The sequence below is a fragment of the Eurosta solidaginis genome, chromosome 5 (assembly GCF_040869045.1).
Source record: "Eurosta solidaginis isolate ZX-2024a chromosome 5, ASM4086904v1, whole genome shotgun sequence".
Taxonomy (NCBI): domain Eukaryota; kingdom Metazoa; phylum Arthropoda; class Insecta; order Diptera; family Tephritidae; genus Eurosta; species Eurosta solidaginis.
In genome coordinates, this window is record NC_090323.1 from 268625231 (window position 1) to 268647579 (window position 22349).

The following is a 22349-nucleotide window of genomic DNA, read 5'->3' on the forward strand; positions in this document are numbered from 1 at the left end:
TTTTAGGGTTCTGAAATGTTACCCGGAACCGAAAAACTATCCCGCTCTGAAAAATTTCCGGATCTCAAAAAGTACCTACTTTATAAATGTAGCCGCACGCGAAACCAAATTGTGAACTAAGTCTCAAATCAGCTTGAACACACAAATAAAATTTCATCAAAATTGGAGTAGTCGTTCATGGAGAGCACGGTGACGTACACACATACAAAAAATATGTACCGTTAGTTTCATTCACAAGAGCTCTAACAGATTTTTCCAAAAAACGCTTTTTACAGTTTTTGGTCTGATATATTAAACTATAAAAAATTTTGCTAAAGTTAGGAACAATAACAGTGGAGTTATGACACTTTAAAAAAGCCATATCTTTTTATCCATATAAAATGCACGGCTATGCATTTGCTACGTCATGGCAAATACGCAATATCAAAAACCATAGTTTATTTTTTCAATTTTAAATAGCAAATCAACAACTGTCAAAACAAAAAAACAAAAATATGCAAAAATGTAGCTTTCAATTGCTATAGCAACGTTTGCAACATCAAAAACATAAAATCTGAACTCCCTTATTTAGTTGTGTAGTGATATTGGAGATTTAGTTTTCAGTTTTGAAAAAAAACCATGGATTTTGATGTTGCGTATTTGAAATGGCGTAGCAAATGCATAGCCGTGCATTTTGTTAGTCTATTGTAAAAAATATACTACACATGTTTTTAATAGAATGATGCTAGACCATTTGCACAAAGTCTTGAGCTCCCGTATGGAAACATTTTTTTTTTTTTTTTTCAATATACCCAAATTGGCACCATAGCCACTGAAGAGTAATATTGTTTTAAACACTGGTTTTCAATAAATATCCTCTCGTCTTTTTATTCTTCTAACGGTGTACAACTGTTAATTTTATTCACAGAAGTATCTGAGACAACAGTACAAAATATGTACAACAAACAAAAATACGAGTATATTTAATCATTTAGGAAAAAATCTAAGCAACTTGACATGAGAACGGACAAGCCGATAGCTGTTTCGATTATACCTTGTAAATCTCTTCAAAGCCTTTTCTCCAGGGAGTGGGATTTGAACCTACGATGGTTTAAGTGTAACAAACGCATTCAGCTACGTCATGGCTTAGTTGTTGTAAACTTTATCCCAATTGCCTTCCTTGCATATTTTATTCTCTTGCATAGTACATACTTTTTATGCATGTAATCATGTGTTAAAGTTATGCTTTTTTGTAGGCTGTTTCAACGAAACTGGTATTTTTTCAAAAAAATTATTCAATTTTATTGACTGTTTTTGAGTTTCCTTGTTTGACAAACTGTAATTTTTGTGATTTGTATATTAGAATATTAGAATCGGGATCAAGTTAATAAACAAATAATAAGGGAATTAAAATCCCGTTAAAAAGTGGCCATATGTGAAGAAGAAGGAAGAGATCAAAGCACTAAGCTATATCTTAAATTTGAGATATCTGCGAATATCTAAAATTCCGCATCCGCAACATCCCCAATACAGACAGCCATTTCCAAGCTAATATGCGTACAATGCACACAATCAAAATTTCACTCCGCTCCCCACCTTTGATCAAGCTCCAAAATGCTAAATACAGGTAAGAATCTCAATCTCTCAATATAGCCTCTATCGAGATGACCGAGTTGACCTGATCGCTTCATGCAGACACTAAAGCACTCAATTCTTTTAAGTATAGCGTTAAGGTAGCTTTTCTAAAACACATCAATGTGTTCGAGTGCTTATTCACTGCGATTAACACTTATAGAGGACCGCTGGTATGAGCAGAGCGAGCGTGAAAATTTCAATAAGCACAACAACACGCACATATGTCCGTTTAAATCGAAAACTTGTGTGTGTGTGTGTGGTTATGTGGCCTGCAAGTTCTAACAGAATGTCTAACGGTACACAGAGTCCACTCAAAATGCCTTAGTATAACAACAATAGCAACTGGCAGCTCTTGTGCGGACACTCACAAACACATCACACAATTACACGCACTCATATACATACGTAGAAGATCACACAGACGCGATTTCCACTCGAAAATAAAAACGCCTTGTATCGTTGGGTAGAAATAGACGAAAAGATCAGCAACTAACGCCAAATTAACGAAACACTCTTTATTCGAACGACACCGGGATCTCTTGTTCAGTAGATCACCAGCCTTACTCCGACGTTTATTACGAATTATTCGGTGACTCGGTGACAACTACAACTTTTTGTGTGTGGAGTGCGAAAAATATTTCATTTTTTTAATTAAACGCCTACAAAAAAACTTTTGTTACTGGAGGATAACAACTGGATTGCAGGGAATTTGAAATTTTCCAGCACAAAAACCCAACACAAAATAACGTGGACGCGAACGAAGTGCTCACCTGAGGGAAATATAAATAATTTTCATTTGAAAATTACAAAAAAAGTATAAATATTTTTAATTTTATAAATTAAATAATAATACAAATAAAAGAAAAATGTCCTCGTCGCAAGCAATACGATCATCGAAATACTCCTATAGGGCAACTTCAACTGGACCAAGCAATGCTGATATCTCCATTGAGTACAGCGCTGATTTGGCTGCCCTCTCACGCCTAGAGGTAAGACGCCCGTTTGAAAATAAAAAAGGTATAAAGCGAATGAACTCGAAAAAGATAAAGAAGTAAAATATAAAATAGAATAGTTTGATACTAAACAACAGTTATATTTTGAAAATGAAATATATAAAATGTGCTAAAAGTTAATACTGAAATTGTCGGCTGCAAATGTTCTTCGAACCATGCCTTCTTTCATTTGTGTGCCCGGTTTCTGGCGTAGTGATGTGTAATGCAAAAAATAGGATTTTATTGCAAAGCAGTGAAAAAATGTGCACAAGTAAATTTGTATAATGGAAAGCGCACAAAAATATATGAAAACATAGATATTTGTATGTACTGTGCTACCAGACGAATTACGTAATAAAAAGCAAAACTTGAAATAAAAAATTACTGAAAAACTCGCATATGCGGATATTTTTAGTGCTCGAACTAATTTAAAGAAAAGACACAGAATGATTTACAAATATTTACGTATGTTTGTAGAAATGTGTAAATGTACTGAAAAGTTTATAAAATAAACTGATAAGCAAAAAGCAGACATGAATTGTAACAGTGCAGAAAATTATAAAGAAAATTAATAAAATTGCATACTTAAGATGTGTAACACAAGTCTTAAAAATTATTCCCGCGCTCGCGTTAAATATCAAAAAACAAATAAAAATTAATAATTTTCGTAATAATTTGAGTTTTCAAATTTCGTTTTACTTGCAGGATAAAATCCGTTTGCTCCAAGATGATCTTGAAGCCGAACGTGAATTGCGCCAAAGGGTGAGTATGGAGTTAAAATCGGTTATATGCAAAATCAGTTAAACTTTTAAAGTCTGAAGATAACTGAAATTCATAAATTGTTATAAAAGCGAGTCACAACGGTACCTCCTGTCACAAACTAAAATATTTTCAAAAAATAGGCAATAAAAACAAATATGGTATCAGAGGCTTCCCTTAATTAAATTTCTTGTACATATATAACTAAGGTATTATTGGCAGAGTTAATCAATTAGTATTGTGTGTAAAGTTGTATGGCAGATAAGACAGGTCCTGGGAAAAAAAATATCTTTAAATCTTAAGTTTCTCATACTAAATATTGTAGTTCGTGTGGAAGCAATATTTCAAAACTTGTATTGCAGTAAGCTTGCTTTACCAGCCGCCCTCCCTCCCCCACCTCTTTGAATTCTAAATATTAAAATAGGTGTATAAATTTCATTTTTAACCAGTTTAAAATACATTTTTTTTATATTTTATGTACGTACTTCTTTAAGCCTATGGGACGTGCTGGGGACTTTGGCAAAAAGCTTTAAGCACTTTAAAAAATTCTGGTCATTAGCTAAAACCTTGTATTCATTAGGGCAATTGGGATACAGTTGAATCATCACATACGTTCCGCGTTCAAAGAGGATGTCTTAAACTAAGCTGTGGAATTTCATATTTATTTTTTTTTTTTTTTTTTGGGAGTTTGCAAGTTTCAAGTATAGAGTGGCTAAAGAAATACTATTTTCCCAATTCACATATCAACTTCTGAGTGGAATATCAGTATTTCTTGGCAGCAGTTTCAAAAACGCTCTGTTTCAAAAACTTTTTATATATTATTATATTGTTGTTGTGTTAACGCAAGGCCCTATCTCAGAGTTTTATGTGGAAAATATTTAGAGATATATGGGATATATTCTGAGATACATTGAAAATATTCTGGAAAATGACAGCCACTCAGCAGTAGATATATCTGAATTAAGAAAATTGTTTATACAAACTTTGGTTTAAGTGAATAGCCGATCCCTTGAGAAGGCCTTCCATTTGTCAGTCGAGTTTCACTACTATGTTTAGTATTATGCTTAATATTGATAATTTATAATTCAACCCTCAAGATCTTTGATTTGGTTGGATTTTTGGCCCATTTGATAACGAAATCATTTTTACCGGAAAAGTTAGCGGTAAATATTTTTGACAGTTAATGCATAACTTATATTATATAATAGATGGATAAAAATTCGTATAAGCCGGCGTTGAGCTCATGAATTCTTATTAATATAATGAGCCTAAAAGTTATTTGCGTTTTGGGATCTTAGGGTGAAATTTGACAGATTGTAAGCAAATTATTCGTTTTGCTCTCTAAGCGGCATTTCTTGTGCAACAATCCTGGTTCCGCTCTCTGCCCGACCAACTGTTTGTAAAACATTTTATATTTATTTATAATTATTTTCTTTACTTACTTACTTAATTGGCGCTTAGCCGTTTAAACGGTTATGGCCGTCCAACAAGGCGCGCCAGTCGCTCCTTCTCTCTCCCAACCGGCGCCAATTGGTCGCACCAAGGGAGTTTAAATCGTTTTCCACCTGGTCCTTCCAACGGAGTAGGGCCGCCCTCTACCTCTGCTTCCATTGGCGGGTTCCGATAGAAACACTTTCTTGGCCGGAGCGTCATCTTTTATTCGCATAATATGGCCTAGCCAGCGCAGCCGCTGCGTTTTAATTCGCTGGACTATGTTGATGTCTGCATATAGCTCGTACAGCTCATCGTTAAATCTTGTTCGGTACTCGCCATCGCCAACGCGTAGAGGTCCATAAATCTTTCGAAGAACTTTCCTCTCGAACACTCCCAAAGCCGCTTCATCTGCTGTTGTCATGGTCCATGCTTCTGCCTCATATAGCAGGACGGGTACGATAAGTGACTTGTAGAGTATGATTTTCGTTTGCCGAGAGAGGACTATACTTTTCAATTGCCTACACAGTCCAAAGTAGCATTTATTGGAAAGAGTGATTCTTCGCTGTATTTCAGATCTGATGTTGTTGCTAGTGTTGATGCTGGTTCCCAAATAAACGAAGTCTTTTACTATTTCGAAATTATGGCTGTCTACAGTAGCGTGGCTGCCTACAGTAGCGTGGCTGCCAAGGCGCATATGCGCTGACTCTTTGCTCGATGACAGCAGGTACTTCGTTTTGTCATCAACCCAATCTTTACCGCTTTTTTTCAGTTTGGAGTAAGCAGAACTAGCGGCCCGGGTATTTAGGCCGATGATATCAATGTCATCAGCATACGGCATTAATTGCACGCTTTTATAGAATATTATTCCAGAGCGGTTAAGTTCTGCAGCTAGTATAATTTTCTCCAGCATCAAATTAAAGAAATCGCATGATAGGGGGTCACCCTGTCTGAAACCTCGTTTAGTTTCGAACGGCTCGGAGAGGTCCTTCCCAATTCTGACTGAGCTGATGATGTTGCTCAACGTCATTTTGCACAGCCGTATAAGTTTTGCGGGGAAACCAAATTCAGACATAGCGGCATATAGGCAGCTCCCTTTCGTGATGTCGAAACTGGCTTTAAAATCGACGAAGAGGTGATGTGTGTCGATTCTTTTTTCGAGAGTTTTTTCCAAGATATTTATTTTAGAGACTAAAAAGTTATTACGGTTTATATAAAATACTACGCTTTTATTGTTCGAATTGGCTTATTTATTATATTAAATCACTTATTTAGTTATATTTCTTTTTAATTGTTTACTCATTTCAATTAGAATTTTTTTAAATCCTTTTTCTAATATTTTTGGATTAAACTTGCTTATGTTATCGAAATAATAAGAAAATCTTAATATCAACTAAAAATAGTCCATAAAGTTACACGTCAAACTCCGGATCACATTTCAGCTTTATACAGTGCATACCGTGAGCAAATAACAGCCTACACCTTCCACGAACCCATATGGTTCTCATTGTGATTAATAAACTTCCCCCAGTTTTTTTGGAATTTATCTTAAATAGCGGTACATTATTGTATAGTCTTTACTTTATTCCAATAAAAAGATACCAATGCACTTCTTATGCCCATTAGCATGCAACTTTCATGAATACATCACTATTTAAGGTCACCATGGTAAAACATGTCGTCGTACTTTTCCTTTCGCAATATCACTTCATCACCTTCATTTTTCATACTCCGTCGCTGCTACGTTCCTCAAATGATGAACTGCTGTACGAAAAATCCACAACTTTTCCTATATGGGTATCAAACGAAAAGTACTTAAATAGAGGTAGTGTAGTATTTTGTTATTTGTATACTTTTAAAATGAAAGAGATGATAAGAGGGACTTTACGTCGACTTTCCACCTAATTTCACTATTTTTATTCCTTTACATATTTGTTAATATTCCGAAAAATGGCTTAACAAATTAGGATGAATACTTGTTTATGGGTAGCTTGCTACTTTCCAAGCTGTTTACTTAGATGTTGCTACTAAGGCTGTTTTTACACGATCGCCACCTATCAAAATCTTTAATGAAATACGGCAGCAAAATACAAGTCGTTTTAAACTTCTCGTAAGTTTCTTTCTTTAGGCCGAAGTCCTTTTCCAATATTCCCCTACTACTTCTTAATTTCTCCTACGATTCAATGAAAAAAGTTTGTTTGTTTGTTTGTTTGCTTTCTTTATTTTCTTATAAATATTAATAATTATACAGTATTACAATCTAAGTTAATAATTAAATAAGAAAATAGATAATGACATTAAATACTCATTTTATGAGCAGTGGAAATGCCATTTCTTCCTTTTAGTATCCGCTTTTTTAAAATGCTTGTGGGGCGCATTAAAATAACAAGGTAAAATATATAAGATAAGCATGAGTAGAGAGATTCATTGATACAAATATTATAAATAGAAACAATAATTAGATACACAAAGTTATATTTTTTACTATAAAATATATCAGATCTTAATAAACAGCAAAGAATTATGAGATAGGACGCAACAGAATTTCTATCCCCTCATGATCGAAACCAAAAAGCCACTTCTTTACTTCCCTCAGAAACGCTGGCAGCCTTCCAATAAGCTGTATCCCAGCAGACAGTTTATTGTATAGTTTACACGAGACAATGGTGTAGAAGTTACGAAAAAGTGTGGTGCGAAATCTAGAAACTCTTACTAGAGGCAGCAATGCCCTTCTTAGATTGTGAATACTGTATGTCGAACTTTGTACATATCCGCTCCTTATAAAAAAAAATTTAGAGCTTTATAATAGTATAAATGTCTAATGGGAAGAATGTTCAGTGTTTTTAAAAGATTTATAGAATGCGTTAGACAACCAACGTTGCACATTCTTCTGCTAAGACATTTTTGTAGAATTAAAAGCGAATGAATTTTTCAAACATAGGCACCACCCCAACAACTAACACCGTATTGTAATTTTGAGTGGAATAGTCCATAATAAACCATAGCCAAAACCTTATTTGAGCACAATATTTTTAAATTATAAAAAGAGCGTACGGCTGACAACATATAAACTCTCATAGCAGATATATGCGATGACCAACTTAGATTTTGGTCAATTATAACTCCTAAATATTTGAAATTTGAGACAACTTCGATCTTAAAGCAGTTGCTGACACAGTTTATTGTCTCGTTAAAACTGAGTGTAGAGCTATGTTGAGAAAAATTATTAGCGCCCAATTTGTGTCTCTTACAATTGGAAGCATGAAAGATAATATCGTTCCTTGCTGGTTCCTTTCTACATAAGTTAAAATATATTATTTTTGTTTTACTGCTTACCACGATTTTATGGGTTGCGAACCAAGTTCTTAACAAAAAGACATCGTGGTTAATATCAGCATTAAGATTAAAAGAATTTTCTGACCAATATGCGATGGATATGTTATCAGCAAAGGCTGTAACTTTACCAACTAGTGGCAATGAGAATACCGAATTTATGTAAATTAAAAACAAAATTGGCCCAAGAACCGAACCCTGTGGCACACCTAAGTTTATAGATCTGGGTTCGCTTAGAATATTATTAACTTTAACTCTCTGAACTCTGGTCGTTAAGTATGACTCAAGCCAACTAAGAAAGTTACCACGAAAACCTGCCGGACTGAGCTTATTCATTAAAATACTGTGATATACCAAATCAAACGCTTTTGTTATATCTACAAAAAGACTAGCACAGCTTTTCCTTTCGTCAATTGCTTTGTAAATAGAAGAACAAAAGTCAAGAAAAGCGTCTTCAGTTGACAGTCCAGACCTAAATCCAAACTGCATTGGACTATAAAAATGTATTTTACTTAAATAAAATAAAATCTTACTTTTCACTGCTTTCTCAAAAACTTTTGATACTGACGACAGTAGTGATATGGGCCTGTAGTTATTTTTGTTTTTATATTCTTTAGCATGCGATTCGAAATGTTGTCACCCACTTGAACCGGATTTGTTTAAATTCTTGATAATATTAAGAATTTCTGAACCTGAGATAGGATCAAAGAAAAAGCTGTTACTAGGAGGTATGAACTCTGCATACATTGGATCTGTTTGGCAAATGAAATGATTTGTATCGCTTAATATTTCAGAGACGGTACCTACATTCACAAAAAAGTTATTAAATGCGTTAGAAATTTCGAGAGAGTCAGAGACATCCACACCATCCACACTTAACACAATGGGCTTCCTCTCTTAGAGCTAGGGTTTATAATTTTATTCACAGCATCACATTCCTTTTTTGAGTTGCCATTTGCTGCAAATATTATACGTTGAAAATATTCATCGCTCCCCAATTTTCATGGCGAAGAGATTCCCTTAGGACATTGAAATTTATTTTTCTTGTGGCTGATAATAAAGTATTGTTAACTCGCCCATTTACATTAATATTTCTTGGCTGAACACCAGTCATGCCATGATCGGAAATTCCAAGATCAAGGTTTATTCCAATATACATATTATCATCCATATTATTGCCTCTAACATATAGATGACCAATACAGGCCCCTGAGTCTGGACGTGTTGGCTCTTGATTGAAAGAAACTAAACCATGGTCTGCTATAGGCGCAAGATAGCTATCTAGTAAATCGTTAGTTCCTAATAGGTCAAAATTAAAATCTCCCAAAATAAAAATATTAGACGCTTTTTCATTATTTAAAAAAAAAAGAAAACTCCTCATGGAAAGCTTTGAAATGATGAAAATGAAATCTATACAGACACACAAAAATATAAGATACATTGCATATTTTCAAAGAAACTTTTATTATATCAGCGCTTGTCAAACTAAGGCATGTAACATTACATTCGTAATAATATTTTTAAGACACCCCGATCGATTTGAAGTTAATTCTTTTAAAATAACTTATGAATTTCAAGACGAAGAACTGCAGCCAAAAAATCACTGTGGAGCCACAAAGAATTTGCTAAATATAAATTACCCTTGCGTGACGCAACAAATGATAATGATGTGCATTGAACTTCAATCGTATTACGCTTTCCATCAAGCTGACCGCTGTAAACATGCTCCCCACACATAGCTGATAAATAAGCAAAGAATTTGATAGAAAGCTACTGAAAAGGCATAGAAATGCGGACCACAAAGTAAATTCAGGAATAAATAAGAATTTCACAAACAATTTCTAAAAGTAAAATCTGCGTATGCAGCTAAACTGCTAAATGCACAAAAAATACGAAAACGAATGCAAAGCAAAGAGTAGACAATAAAAATGTAGGCAAAATGGAAAAAATGCAATGGATGCGACACAGCTGCAAATTTATTGTTGCTCATACGCAGTGTTGCACCCGCATTTGCGTAAAAGGAGTGGAGTGAAAAGAGAAAAGGCATTGGTAATAGAAATAAAGAAAAATTGTTGGCGGTTTGATGAAGAATAAATGCAACAAAAGGGTCAACAAATAAATATGGAAAATGCTGAGTGGCGTTGCAATAAATTTAGAAAATGCTCCCGGCCCGGTTGAGCCCTAATGCGTGTGGCAGCCAAAGCAAACAAACCAAAATGCGCCGATAACACAGTCCAATGGGGTTTTAAAGAAATCATTTTTTTTTAGTTGTGGTAACAAATATTATATTCGTTTAAGGCAGGCATGCTTAACCAACGAACCGATATCATTTCGTTACGATAATTAACGTTGATAAAGGAAACAAAGTCATTTCGTTTCGTTTATTAACGTTAAGAACGTCAAATTAACGAAATAATTTTGTTTCGTTTTGCCATATCAAAACGAAATCAAATCGTTTATGTTGATTATTAATTTCAAACTATGCTGGCAAAGCTGATTGATGGCGGAGTCATTAAAGGTGAAAGCATTAGCCAAGCTGATTGCAACTTTTCTCATGAATTTTGACAGTGCGATCATTTCTCAGAGTATTTTTGACATTACCACCAACGAATTACACAAACAAATTACATGGAGTTTGTGTGTGTATGTTCGCTCGCTGTTAGCACCTTACGGCTTCACCATGGCTATAGCATTGCCAGCACAATTCAAACATAAAGTATCACGTTTTTGTTAACGATTTTAACGTTAACGAAAGGTTTTCGTTTCGGTTAAAAACGAGATGCAATTTATCTTGATAATTTCTTTATCGATAATATTTCGAAGTGTTTCAACGGAAACGGTGGAAATTTTTTGATAAACGATTAGCTTAACGTTAAGGTGCATCCCTGGTTTAAGGGCTGATTAATGGTGACCTATAACCATAAAACCATAACCAGATAAAACAGCTGATGGAACCTACCTTATGGAAATGAATGTAATCGATTAATGGTGACATACCATAACGCTAACGACATAACCATACCATAGCCAACCAATTTGTTTTTGGTTTCTCGCCATATCCATAACCTAAAAATATTTGAGTTGGTGAATTTAATAACTTTTTGTAGATTATATTCATTGTTTCGGATACGTTATGACTAAGACACTTATTTTTTGTGGAATATGTTTGTAATTTTTTGCGTTTTCTTCATTTTTATGAAATTTTCACGATGTTTAGGTTAAGGTATCATTAATCGATCCATCATACTGGAGATGGTTATGGATACGGGTGTGGTTACGACTATGGCGTTAGAGTTAAGGAAGTTTAATTTGACTTTTAATAATAAGCTTAGTGTTGTTGCTAAGTGAGTATTTAAGATTTTTTGAAGAAAGTATGACAATACTAAAATTTTCAAATGTGCTCAATATTATAAATATATTGGCTTCAAAAAAACTCAAATAGCCGCGATATGAAAATCTGGCGGAAAGTGGTGAATCATGCTAATTTTAGCAGCGACATTCTATAGAAACAGATGAAAAAATGTTCATATACATATAACAAAATCTAAAAAGCAGCACTAATGCTCATATAAATCACTAGATAGAAACCTCTATTTTCTATATTTTTTTTTCTATATTTCTGCACACGTGTGTTGTATTTAATATAAAAAATAAAATAGATTTACTTTCGAATTTTTTTTTTTTTTGTCGTTAAAAGAAACAAAAAACAAGTCGAATTCTCAACGAAAAATGGAGAATGAACAATAACAAAAACAAGGGGGACAAAAAAATATACGATATATATGTATACAAATGTAAAATTAGCAAACGATAGAGCATTCTCATTACTTGTCACCTCCAGTTGTGAAAATAGCATAAGATTTTATATACAAACCATATAGTATACTGTAATATATGATTATTTATGCATTAGCATATATTTTTGATGCCTTCATGCACACTTAAGTCATTGAAATGGACACGGATATCAAAAAATATGCCATACGACATGTTGTTTCACATCAAAGCAAGCAAAATTGTCTAAAGTTTATTTATGCAAACTGTCTCAAAAAAAACCATACAAATATACATATTAAGGTGGTCCTTATAAATCACATAGCCCTTTTTTTAGTCTCGTTCCTTCCAATGATAATTCCGAGGCCACGAATACCACACATACATTTTGCTTCCGATTAGAAACGACTAAGGGGTATCGCGTATGGGCCAGAGTTCATATTTTTATACATTTAGTCTTAACTGCTGCCAAACAGTTCCAAACTTTATATGTGATATTGTCAATTATACTAATATAGAAATAAAAAATTCAAATCAAATATTCGGAACCCCCACAGAGAAATGTTAACCCCTGTCCGATACCCTAAACCCCCTCCAATCGAGACCAAAATGTATACTTGTTTTTCTTTACCTTCGTTTTGCCGCTTGAAGATGTGAAACTGGAAAGATCGTGTATTTGATTAATAACAGCCACCCTAATAAATATGTAGTTTTTAATTTTAAAATAATGCACACATTTAATATATCTTCCAAGCATACATTTTTGAAATTGTTAGTATATGCGTAATACCTTAAAATGAGTCAGAAAATAGCTCTTAGTAGGTGAGGGTCTTTTCATTTTTTTATTTATTTACATTCATATGTATGTATTTGCTGAGCATACTACGCATTTCAGCCGGTGATAAGGGTACCGGAGAAAAAAATATTTTAAAATTAAATTAAAATTGTATCGATAAAAAAAATCTAAAACAACGCATAGATTCGTTTATTTCCGAATATTAAATAGCTGAGAGAGATCAGAATGCTTTTTCCTTCTCGGATATTGATTTCATTTCTCTAAGAAAATTCCTTATTCACCATTCAGCCGGGGCAATTGCCCTGGGGCCCGGAAGGTTTTTGAGGGCCCGGCAAGGCAAAGCAGTATCGATAGTAGTCTAACCAGGATTTCATAGATACATACATATTTTATTGTAACAAAAAATTGTTTTAAAATTGAAAATCACTTAACTAAAATCATAAGCATCCGATTAAATACTATGGGGCATAGTCATAGTCAAAATAAAATGTGATTTTAAGTTAGATAAACGTTTTTGACATAATTTTATAAGCGCTATCTGTCAAAAATGCTTAAACTAACTTAAAATCACATTTTATTTCGGCTTCCCAACGACTTAAGTGGTCGCCATTTCCTTCAAATCATACTCCATACTACTCTAAAAAAAACGGAGAAAAAGTAAAGCGTGATTGACTCGTTTGGAGTGCAACAAAAGAAGCGCTTTTTTGTTTTCCATGCCGGCTTTTCAGCAAAATTTCCGAAAATGTCCGATTAGATTTGACAAAGTCCTCAGGTTATTCTAAAGAAAAACGTTGGAAGAGGTTACACGACACAATTCCTGAACATGAAAATAGTCAAAATCATAAAACTTGCTATGTACAGTGGCGCCAATATGAAATGAGAATTCGAAATGCAAGTTCAGTGGAATTTCTCTTAGCGGGAACCCTTAAAAATGAAGCAGCTCGCTGGAGAGAGATACTTCGCAGAATTCTTGATGTTGTTTTATTTCTTGGAGAAAAAGGATTGGCATTTAGAGGCGATAACTCATTGATCGGAAATCCAAAAAATGGAAACTTTCTTGGTATTTTAGAACTGATCAGCAATTATGAACCCCTATTGCATGAACATTTGGAGAAGGTGAGGGAATCTCAAACGAAAAAGAATCGTCTCCAAGCACATTAGAAGATAAGAAAGCGCCAGTTCGATGAATTACCTGGCGAATCACCTGAGTGTGATTCCGAAACTCAATTCAAACAGCAAGTTTTTTACCTTCTTTTGGACTGCTTGATTGGTAACATGACAAGACGTTTCGAAGCCGTAAGTGACATTGCGATTAAATTTAGTTTTTTGTGGAAGTATGAGGATCTAGCGGAAGAAGAGCTCAGAGAAAAGGCAGCGGCATTCTGCACGATTTATGGTATCGATATTTCTACGGATCTAATAGATGAAATCATTCATCTCAAAGCCATCCACTTAGCATATTTGGGATGTAATTCGCTGCTACCATATCAACTTCTGAACAAATTTCATGACTTGAAGATGGAAGTACTATTTCCGAACATTTGTATAGCATTAAGAATATTTTGCACACTTCCAGTCAGTGTGGCTGAAGGGGAGCGTTCTTTTAGTCTATTGTCCTGCGTGAAAAATTTTTTACGTTCTACTATGAGCCAAAATCGCTTGACAAGCCTTGGAACATTGGCGTTGGAGTCCAGCCTTGCTCGCAGCATTAGTTTTGAATTGGTAATTTTCATATTTGCAGACCAAAAAGCACGGAAGGTTTTCCTTGGCTGATTCAAGCTCTTAAAATGTACATATTTAGAAAAAGTTAATGTAAGTAAATCAAACAATGAAATCTAACATTCCATTTATGTAAGTGCTCCAGTAAATCTTATTTTATATGAAATAAAACTTACAATGTGAATTGAAAAATTTATGTATGTTATGTTATTTTTTTTCTGGATTGAGTTTATTATTTAGAGGGGCCCGTATAGGCGAACTGTGCCAGGGGCCCGGATCGGCTCTCTGCGGCCCTGATATTCGTTCATAGTACGAATTGCGGGTAGTAAGAATGGTAGGGCTACAAATTGGCTGGACTTACATTTTTATAACGCCTTCCAATGGCAAGGTCAATGAATTTTTGTCGGCAGAAAGGCAAAAATACACTCGAAGGGTTTTACTATGGTAGTATCACGGTCAGTGACTAAAAAGAAGGTATTTTTTTCGAGTAATATGCGAGTTTTGTATTCATAAAAATGATTGTAGTTGCTGGCTCTTACTCAGTAGGTGAGCGCGACTTCGCAAGTGGAACTCTTTTGGTAAAACGTTCGATAATTGGGAATCGCTCAAGTATGCATAATAGCAAGTAGTTTCTAACTTTTTCGAGAACATGCTCTCAAATATCGTAGCCTCAATTTTTTTTTTTTAATACAACAAGACTATATAAGCAAAATATAAAGTCCTATATGCAAGTGATACAATATTTACTGATTTAAATCAAAACATGTAGCCACTGACAAATTATTTTCAAGAAAAAAAGAATTGATAGAAGTAGTTATTGTCTTAAAAACAATGAAAATATGGACGAGTTGCTTTTATTTTGTGCTATTGTAATTACCAAAATATGTCAAAATACTTTTAGTGGAAAACTTCCTTCTTCTATTGCACTTTTAGCCACTAACTACCACAGCTCTCTTATCTTCATGTATGGCAAAATACTCTCGCTCCATCGACTTCTGTACTCATCTTATTTACTTCCTTTGCTACTTCTACGAAACCTTTACCCCAAAATCACAAGGACACCATATTTGCAGATAATGCAGAAGACTCAAACTGGTGCTTAAGATGCTACTAAGTGAATCTGATTAGGAACCAATAATTTATACATGCCTTTGGTTCGTCAATGTTTGCAATTGAACCTTTCCAATTAGCGTAAGAATAAGCTCAACGTTTCTGAATAACTGCTGAATAGGAGTTACATATATTTGCTGCTTAAGCCGATGATTGTTTTAAAATTTATGCTCAAATTTTTAACCGCGTACGATCCTTCCTAATGTGCTAATACAAAATTGTATCGGCCATATTTTTTCTAAAGATTTTATGACCATTCTCATATAAGCATGTAGCGTTGATACTCTTGATGGCTATGTGTTCAGGTTTTGAAAATTGCAGCCGCAAAATTAAAAAAAAAATCTAATAACTCAAAAGGCCGCACTAGACGCGTATATCTTAAACTTTTGAGCAGACAACGTGTGGTCTCGAATCTTTCGCCAAAATGTGGTCCAGAAGTTGGATATTTTTGCACAGATGTATGATTGTTCTAAATAAACACTAATTTCAAGGAAGAATAAAATAATAAAAAACCCGAATGGCCGGTGAAATTAAAAGCAAAGTGAACAGCAAATCATTTTTACGATTTCACGAAACGAAAAATTGTTATTCGAAAATAAACGAATGACACACACGATAAAATGACTCATTGTACTACACACAAGGAGAGGCAAGTACATAAGAATGTACATATATATGAAGGATGCTATACATACATATATGATCTAGTTTATATGTATCATGGATGTTTGGCCGGCAAAATGGCTATACATTGAGTTATTTGAGAAGTTGACAGCGGATTTACGAACCTAGTTGGGCCAATGTGCATATGTCGATATGTTAAAATACACAAACTTGAGAGCTGGGCCATCGAAGAGTTATGTTATGTAGTTTTATTATAGAAATCTGTTTAAAAATTGAAGGATATAAAATCCGGAAAGTAGTACACAAATAGTAAATTTGTATAAAGTAAATATTTATATGACTGAAATGATTTCGAAAAAAATTTTCCCATTTATTGGATTATTTGGTGGTCAGACAAATATGCCTTTGACCCTTCAAAATTAGTTCATTATTTTATTAGCAAAATAGTCGATCAAAACCAGATTTTGCCTTCAACCTGGCTCGCGTTATGTTTTATCTCTCACAATGACCTCTCTTTTATACATTTTTGTTACACGAAGTACATGATTAATTTAATCATCTAAAATCAGAGTTGCTTCCGCTAACTATTTTGCCTTTTTTTTTAATTATAATTCTTAATTCAAACTTCGAAAATGTTCGATGAATTTTCATCGAAATTTTAAAGTTTTTAGTCACAGCTTTTAGAAGTTTTCAAGTATACAATTTTGTAACTCAGTGAACTCTAGCATAGTAAAAAAAATATTCTGGGAGAATGATCACTTTCAAAATGTTTGCTCTTTCAGCAAGTACAACTGTTGATCAGTTTTGATCCACTCAACCATTACGATTTTACATCAAATTAGAGAACATATACTTTTTATACCCAGCTGTACTTGTACACAGGGTATTATAAGTTTCAGTGGGTAACGGTTGGTTGTACAGTTATAAAGGAATCGAGATAGATATAGACTTCCATATATCAAAATCATCAGTATCGAAAAAAATTAGTCTGCCCGTTAACACGATAACTTCAGGAAATAGTGAGATATCGTCACCAAATTTGGAACACGAGATTGGTAAATAATGGATAGATAGATTGGTATCGAAAATGAGCGAAATCGGATGATAACCGTACTTACTTACTTAATTGGCGCTTAACCGTTTAAACCGTAATGGCCGTCGAACAAGGCGCTCCAGTCGCACCTTCTCTCTGCTAACCGCCGCCAATTGGTCACACCAACGGAGTTTAAATCGTTTCCCGCCTGGTCCTTCCAACGGAGTGGGGGCCGCCCGCTACCTTCGCTTCCATAGGCGGGTTCCGATAGAAACATTTTCTTGGCCTTAGCGTTATCTTTCGTTCGAATAACATGGCTTAGGCAGCGCAGCCGCTGCGTTTTAATTCGCTGGACTATGTTGATGTCTGCATATAGCTCGTACAGCTCATCTTTAAATCTTCTTCAGTACTCGCCTTCGCCAATGCGTAGAGGTCCATAAATGGTCCATGCTTCTGCAGCTAGTTTAATTTTCTCCAGCATCAAATTAAAGAAATCGCACGATAGGGGGTCACCCTGTCTGAAACCTCGTTTAGTTTCGAACGGCTCGGAGAGGTCCTTCGCAATTCTGGCTGAGCTAATGGTGTTGCTCCACGTCATTTTGCACAGCCATATAAGTTTTGGGGGGAAAATGAAAATCAGACATAGCGGCTTATAGGCAGCTCCTTTTGTGCTGTCGAAGGCGGCTTTAAAATCGACGAAGAGGTGATGTGTGTCGATTCTTTTTTCAAGGATGTTTTCCCAGATTTGGCGTATTGTGAAAATCTGGTAGATGGTAGAGTTACCAGGTCTGAAGCCGCACTGATAAGGTCCAATCAGTTGATTCACGGCGGACTTCAATCTTTCGCGCAATACATTTGACAGGACCTTATATGCGATATTACGAAGGCTGATCCCGCAATAGTTGGTGCAGTTTACAGTACCCCCCTTCTTGTGAACTCGGCAAAGAACGCTTAGATTCCAATCGTCGGGCATGCACTCGTCCGCCCATATTTTGCGAAGAAGCATGCGCCTTACCAACTCCTCACCGCCGTATTTAAATAGCTCCGCAGGCAATCCATCAGCGCCCACGGCCTTGTTGTTTTTCAATCTGGTTATTGCTATTCTAACTTCGTCATAATCAGATGGGAGGACATTTATTCCATCATCATTGATTGCGGGATCGGGTTCGTCATCTCTGTGCGGTAAATCGTTGTCTCCATTTAGGAGAGCAGAGAAGTGTTCCCTCCATAATCTAAGTACTCTTTGGACATCAGTTACAAGGTCGCCGTTTTCGTTCTTACAGGAGTTTTTTGGTAAAATTTTCACCAGGAATAGGTGGCTAGCAGCTCAAGCTCCTCGCACTCACGCCGTTCTGCCTCTGCTTTTTTCTTCCTGAAAAGGCGTCTCGCTGCCCATTTTAACTCGCGGTAGCGTTCACATACTCCTCTTGTTGCGCCGCCTTTTAACGTAGCCCTGTAGGCAGCGTCTTTTTTTTCGGTTGCAATACGGCATTCTTCATCATACCAGTTGGTTTTCCGTGGACGCCGGTAACCAATTTTTTCCTCGGTGGCAGTACGAATTGATTTGGAGATATACTCCCGCTGCTCCTGTATTCCTTCAGGCTGAGTTGTGCTCTCAGAGAGTAAGTGTGAGAGTCGAGTTGCGAAATCATTGGCAGTCTGTTGCGATTGCAGCGTTTCGACGTCTAGCTTTCCTTGTGTTTTTTGTTCCTTGGTTTTAACCATGGTGAGTCTCTTTCCCACCACGAATCTGACGCCGAAACTGCGCTTATTTGTATGGCCACTCAAATAGATGTCATAATTTTTAATCTTCTTTTTTCCTCGCTTCATCCAACGTATTTCTTGGATGGCGATGATGTCAGATTTTGCTTTGACGAAGACATAAACCAGCCGGGCATCTGCACAAGTGATAACCACGCCCACTTTTTATATATATAACATTTTGGAAAACACAAAAAAATCTGATTATTTAGTAAATAATACACCTGAATGTTGAAATTTGACGCGTGAGACTCTTGATAAAAATTTAAACAAATTTTTAAATGGGCGTGGCACCGCCCACTTGCGATAAAATAAATCATAAATCAAAAATCGTTAAACTTAAAAAAAAATGTAAGGCGCGATAACCTCCGAACAAATCTAAGGCCGAGCTTCTCATCCAATTTGCGTCGTGCTCCTCTTGATTTTCCCTACAAACTGGCCGGACAGGACCTACACGTTTTATGCCGACTCCGAACGGCATCTGCAAGGCAGATGAGTTTTCACTGAGAGCTTTTCATGGCAGAAATACACCCGCAGCGCTTGCCAAACACTGCCGAGGGGCGACCCCGCTTAGAAAAATTTTCTTCTAATTGAAAAACCTTATTTCTAAAATTTTGATGTTGCTTTGCCCGGGGTATGAACCCAGGGCATACGGTGTGGTAGGCGGAGCACGCTACCATCACACCACGGTGGCCGCAACCTAAACCTATCGTAACTAAATTCGGCAGAGAGGTTGCCTTTACTATAAGGAATGCTTTGAAGAAAAATTAACGAAATCGCTTCAGCACCACGCCCACTTTTATATAAAAGATTTTTAGAAGGGTCGTGGACGAATAAGATAAGTTATATCTTTGCAAAAAAGAGCTTTATATCAATGGTATTTCATTTTCCAAGTGGATTTATAACTATAAGTAGGAAAGACTTCAAATTTTAAAAAAATTGGCGTTTTATCGCCCCTTTCTATCTTTCGGGAGCCATAACTCGAAGAAAAATTAGTTCAGAATAGAACCATTTGTATATGTATTATTGCGGAGCCTTGTAACACCATTAAACACACAAAAAAAAACAACAACAGCATTTCAAATGTACAGCTGGGTATGTAATGTTCGGTTTCACCCGAACTTAGATTTCCTTACTTATTTTTGGTAAATTCACTCGATAAGTTTATGGTTATTTGTCGGATATAGATCCGGTACGTTCCGTTTACAAGCAACATTAAGGTACTAGCCCGACCATAGCGGAAAAGATTTAATATGACCACATTGAGCCTTCTTAGACAGGGCCCCAGCCCCCAGTTCCATATAGAACAAGGGGTCATCAGAGCCTTGCCTGTTAAATGTGTGTATAATACATTCATGTTTGAAACAGAATTCCCCTCGCGTAGGTGAAGTTGACAATGGGGTTGCGGAAGCTTCGAACTAAAACGGAGGTAAAGCATGGAAACATTTCTTTGGTAATAACCAAAATATTGGCGAATCATAAAGAATTCGAGAATACTTGCGAATTATTAGGACCATATCCAAATTAGTAAAAAGTAGAAGAAAAAAAAACAAAGTTGCCAAGGGATGAATTTGTTTATACATAGTATGTAGTGTAAGTATGAATTCACTGCTATGCCTGCACATGCCATATCTACAACATGGGAGTGCCCCTAAATCCCCAAAAAAAAAAACTCCAAACACAGAATCCACAGGTAAAAAAAACCAAATACATAATCCCCAAATTTAAAATCCCATAACCAAAATCCCCAACACAAAATCCCCGCACTTTTTTGGGGCTAAATCCCCAAACCTTTTTTGAGGAAATATAAAAAAACCTCGAACACAAAATCACAAAAATTTTAATTAAATCATAAAGTTCTGACGCGTATAAACATAATTACGCAATTATATATATGTATGTGTGACTATAAGCATAAAGTAAATTGATGAGGAATAACCTAACGGTACACGTTCTATTTGCATTGTGTTTTCATATCTCCTTTCTGTTCTAACCATGTTACTGTTATATTGCGCATTTGACAACAACTTCTTATGTACTTCAGTGGCACAGAGGCTTAGGTCTTCAACTACCGTGCAAAAGTCGTCGGTTCAATGCCAGATCACGGACTTATATTTCATTTTTTATTTATTTAATTTTGGTTTATAAATTTATTATTAAAAATACTGTGAAAAAATATTAAAAAATTTAAATGAAAAACCTAGATCTGGTAGTGAAGCGACGATGAGAAAATATCGCAAAATTAGCATAATATCATTAATATAGCTATTGAATAGAAGGAAACTACGAAACCAAACTGCAAAAGTTCTCAAAATAATTGAAAAAAGAAAATTCAAAACGTTACAGATCTCCATCTCCTAAATATCTTCATGGAGAAAAAATTCCGTTAAAGTATAAGTTTTGTTTGTCAAATGAATTTCTATCGCCTTATTATTTCATGTCATTTATTTGCAGTCAATGGAATAAATCCTTACAGACTAAAAATATTAAATAGTTCTTAAATTCAATGTAGAGCTAAAAGTATGAGACTTATATACATATATGGACCGGAGAACTTAAAATGCAGAGTTTAAAATAATTAAAAATTTAAACCTTGGTAGTGAAAAATCCAAGGAAACCGTAACGCTCAGTGAGTTAAACTCACGTATAGCACGGGCAATAGGAGCATTACAGGCATAATTAGTTCTAAGATTATCACCATAAAAGGGATAGAAATTTCGGAGAGAACGTTGAGCGACATTAAATCGAAACCGCTCCAGCAAGTACGGGCAGTAAATAAACCCATTAATAATTATAGGCGAAACTTAAGCAGATAACAGATATACGATCCAACAAGGTCTTAAGGTTTAATAGCAAGAGACGAGAAGAATAAGGAGGCACAGGTTCAGAGAAGTTTAAAGGTCGAAGAGCATATTAAGAAATATCTTCTGTATACGCTCTATTCTATTTGCAGCTGTCTGCTGGCTTGGCCTCCAAATAAGAACTGCATATTCCAAACGCGACCTAACAAAGGCCGTGAATAATAAATTGATCGTATACGGATCTGAGAATTTTATAGTATTACGCCTAACGAAACCAAGCATAGAATATGATTAAGCAGTTATATAGTTTACGTGATTGTTAAACGAGAACTTACTATCAATGATAATACCAAGATCTTTAATCTCATTAACACACTGAAGCTCACAATTTGAAATTCTGTAAATCGTATGTAGTGTACTAGTTGTTTTCGCATAAGTTATGTGGAAACATTTGGCGGGGTTCAAGGAAAGATGAGATTCCTCGCACCAGCGGTAGAGTTTCTTAATGTCATTTTGTAATCTTGAGGCATCATCTGGCCACTTAATTGCTGAGAATAGCTTCAGGTCATCAGCGTAAAGCAAACACTTGGCGAACGAGAAGC

General features: G+C 35.4%; 1 protein-coding gene across 1 annotated transcript in view; it reads left to right on the forward strand.

Moving 5' to 3' along the window:
• Positions 1 to 2097: 2097 nt before the first annotated feature.
• Prm (Paramyosin) overlaps positions 2098 to 22349 on the forward strand; it is a 47967-nt gene continuing 27715 nt past the window's right edge. Inside the window, exons 1-2 of the mRNA XM_067790436.1 lie at positions 2098 to 2603; positions 3312 to 3368. Coding sequence (XP_067646537.1) covers positions 2481 to 2603; positions 3312 to 3368 — 180 coding nt within the window. The 5' untranslated portion in view covers positions 2098 to 2480. The remainder of the gene's footprint in view (positions 2604 to 3311; positions 3369 to 22349) is intronic.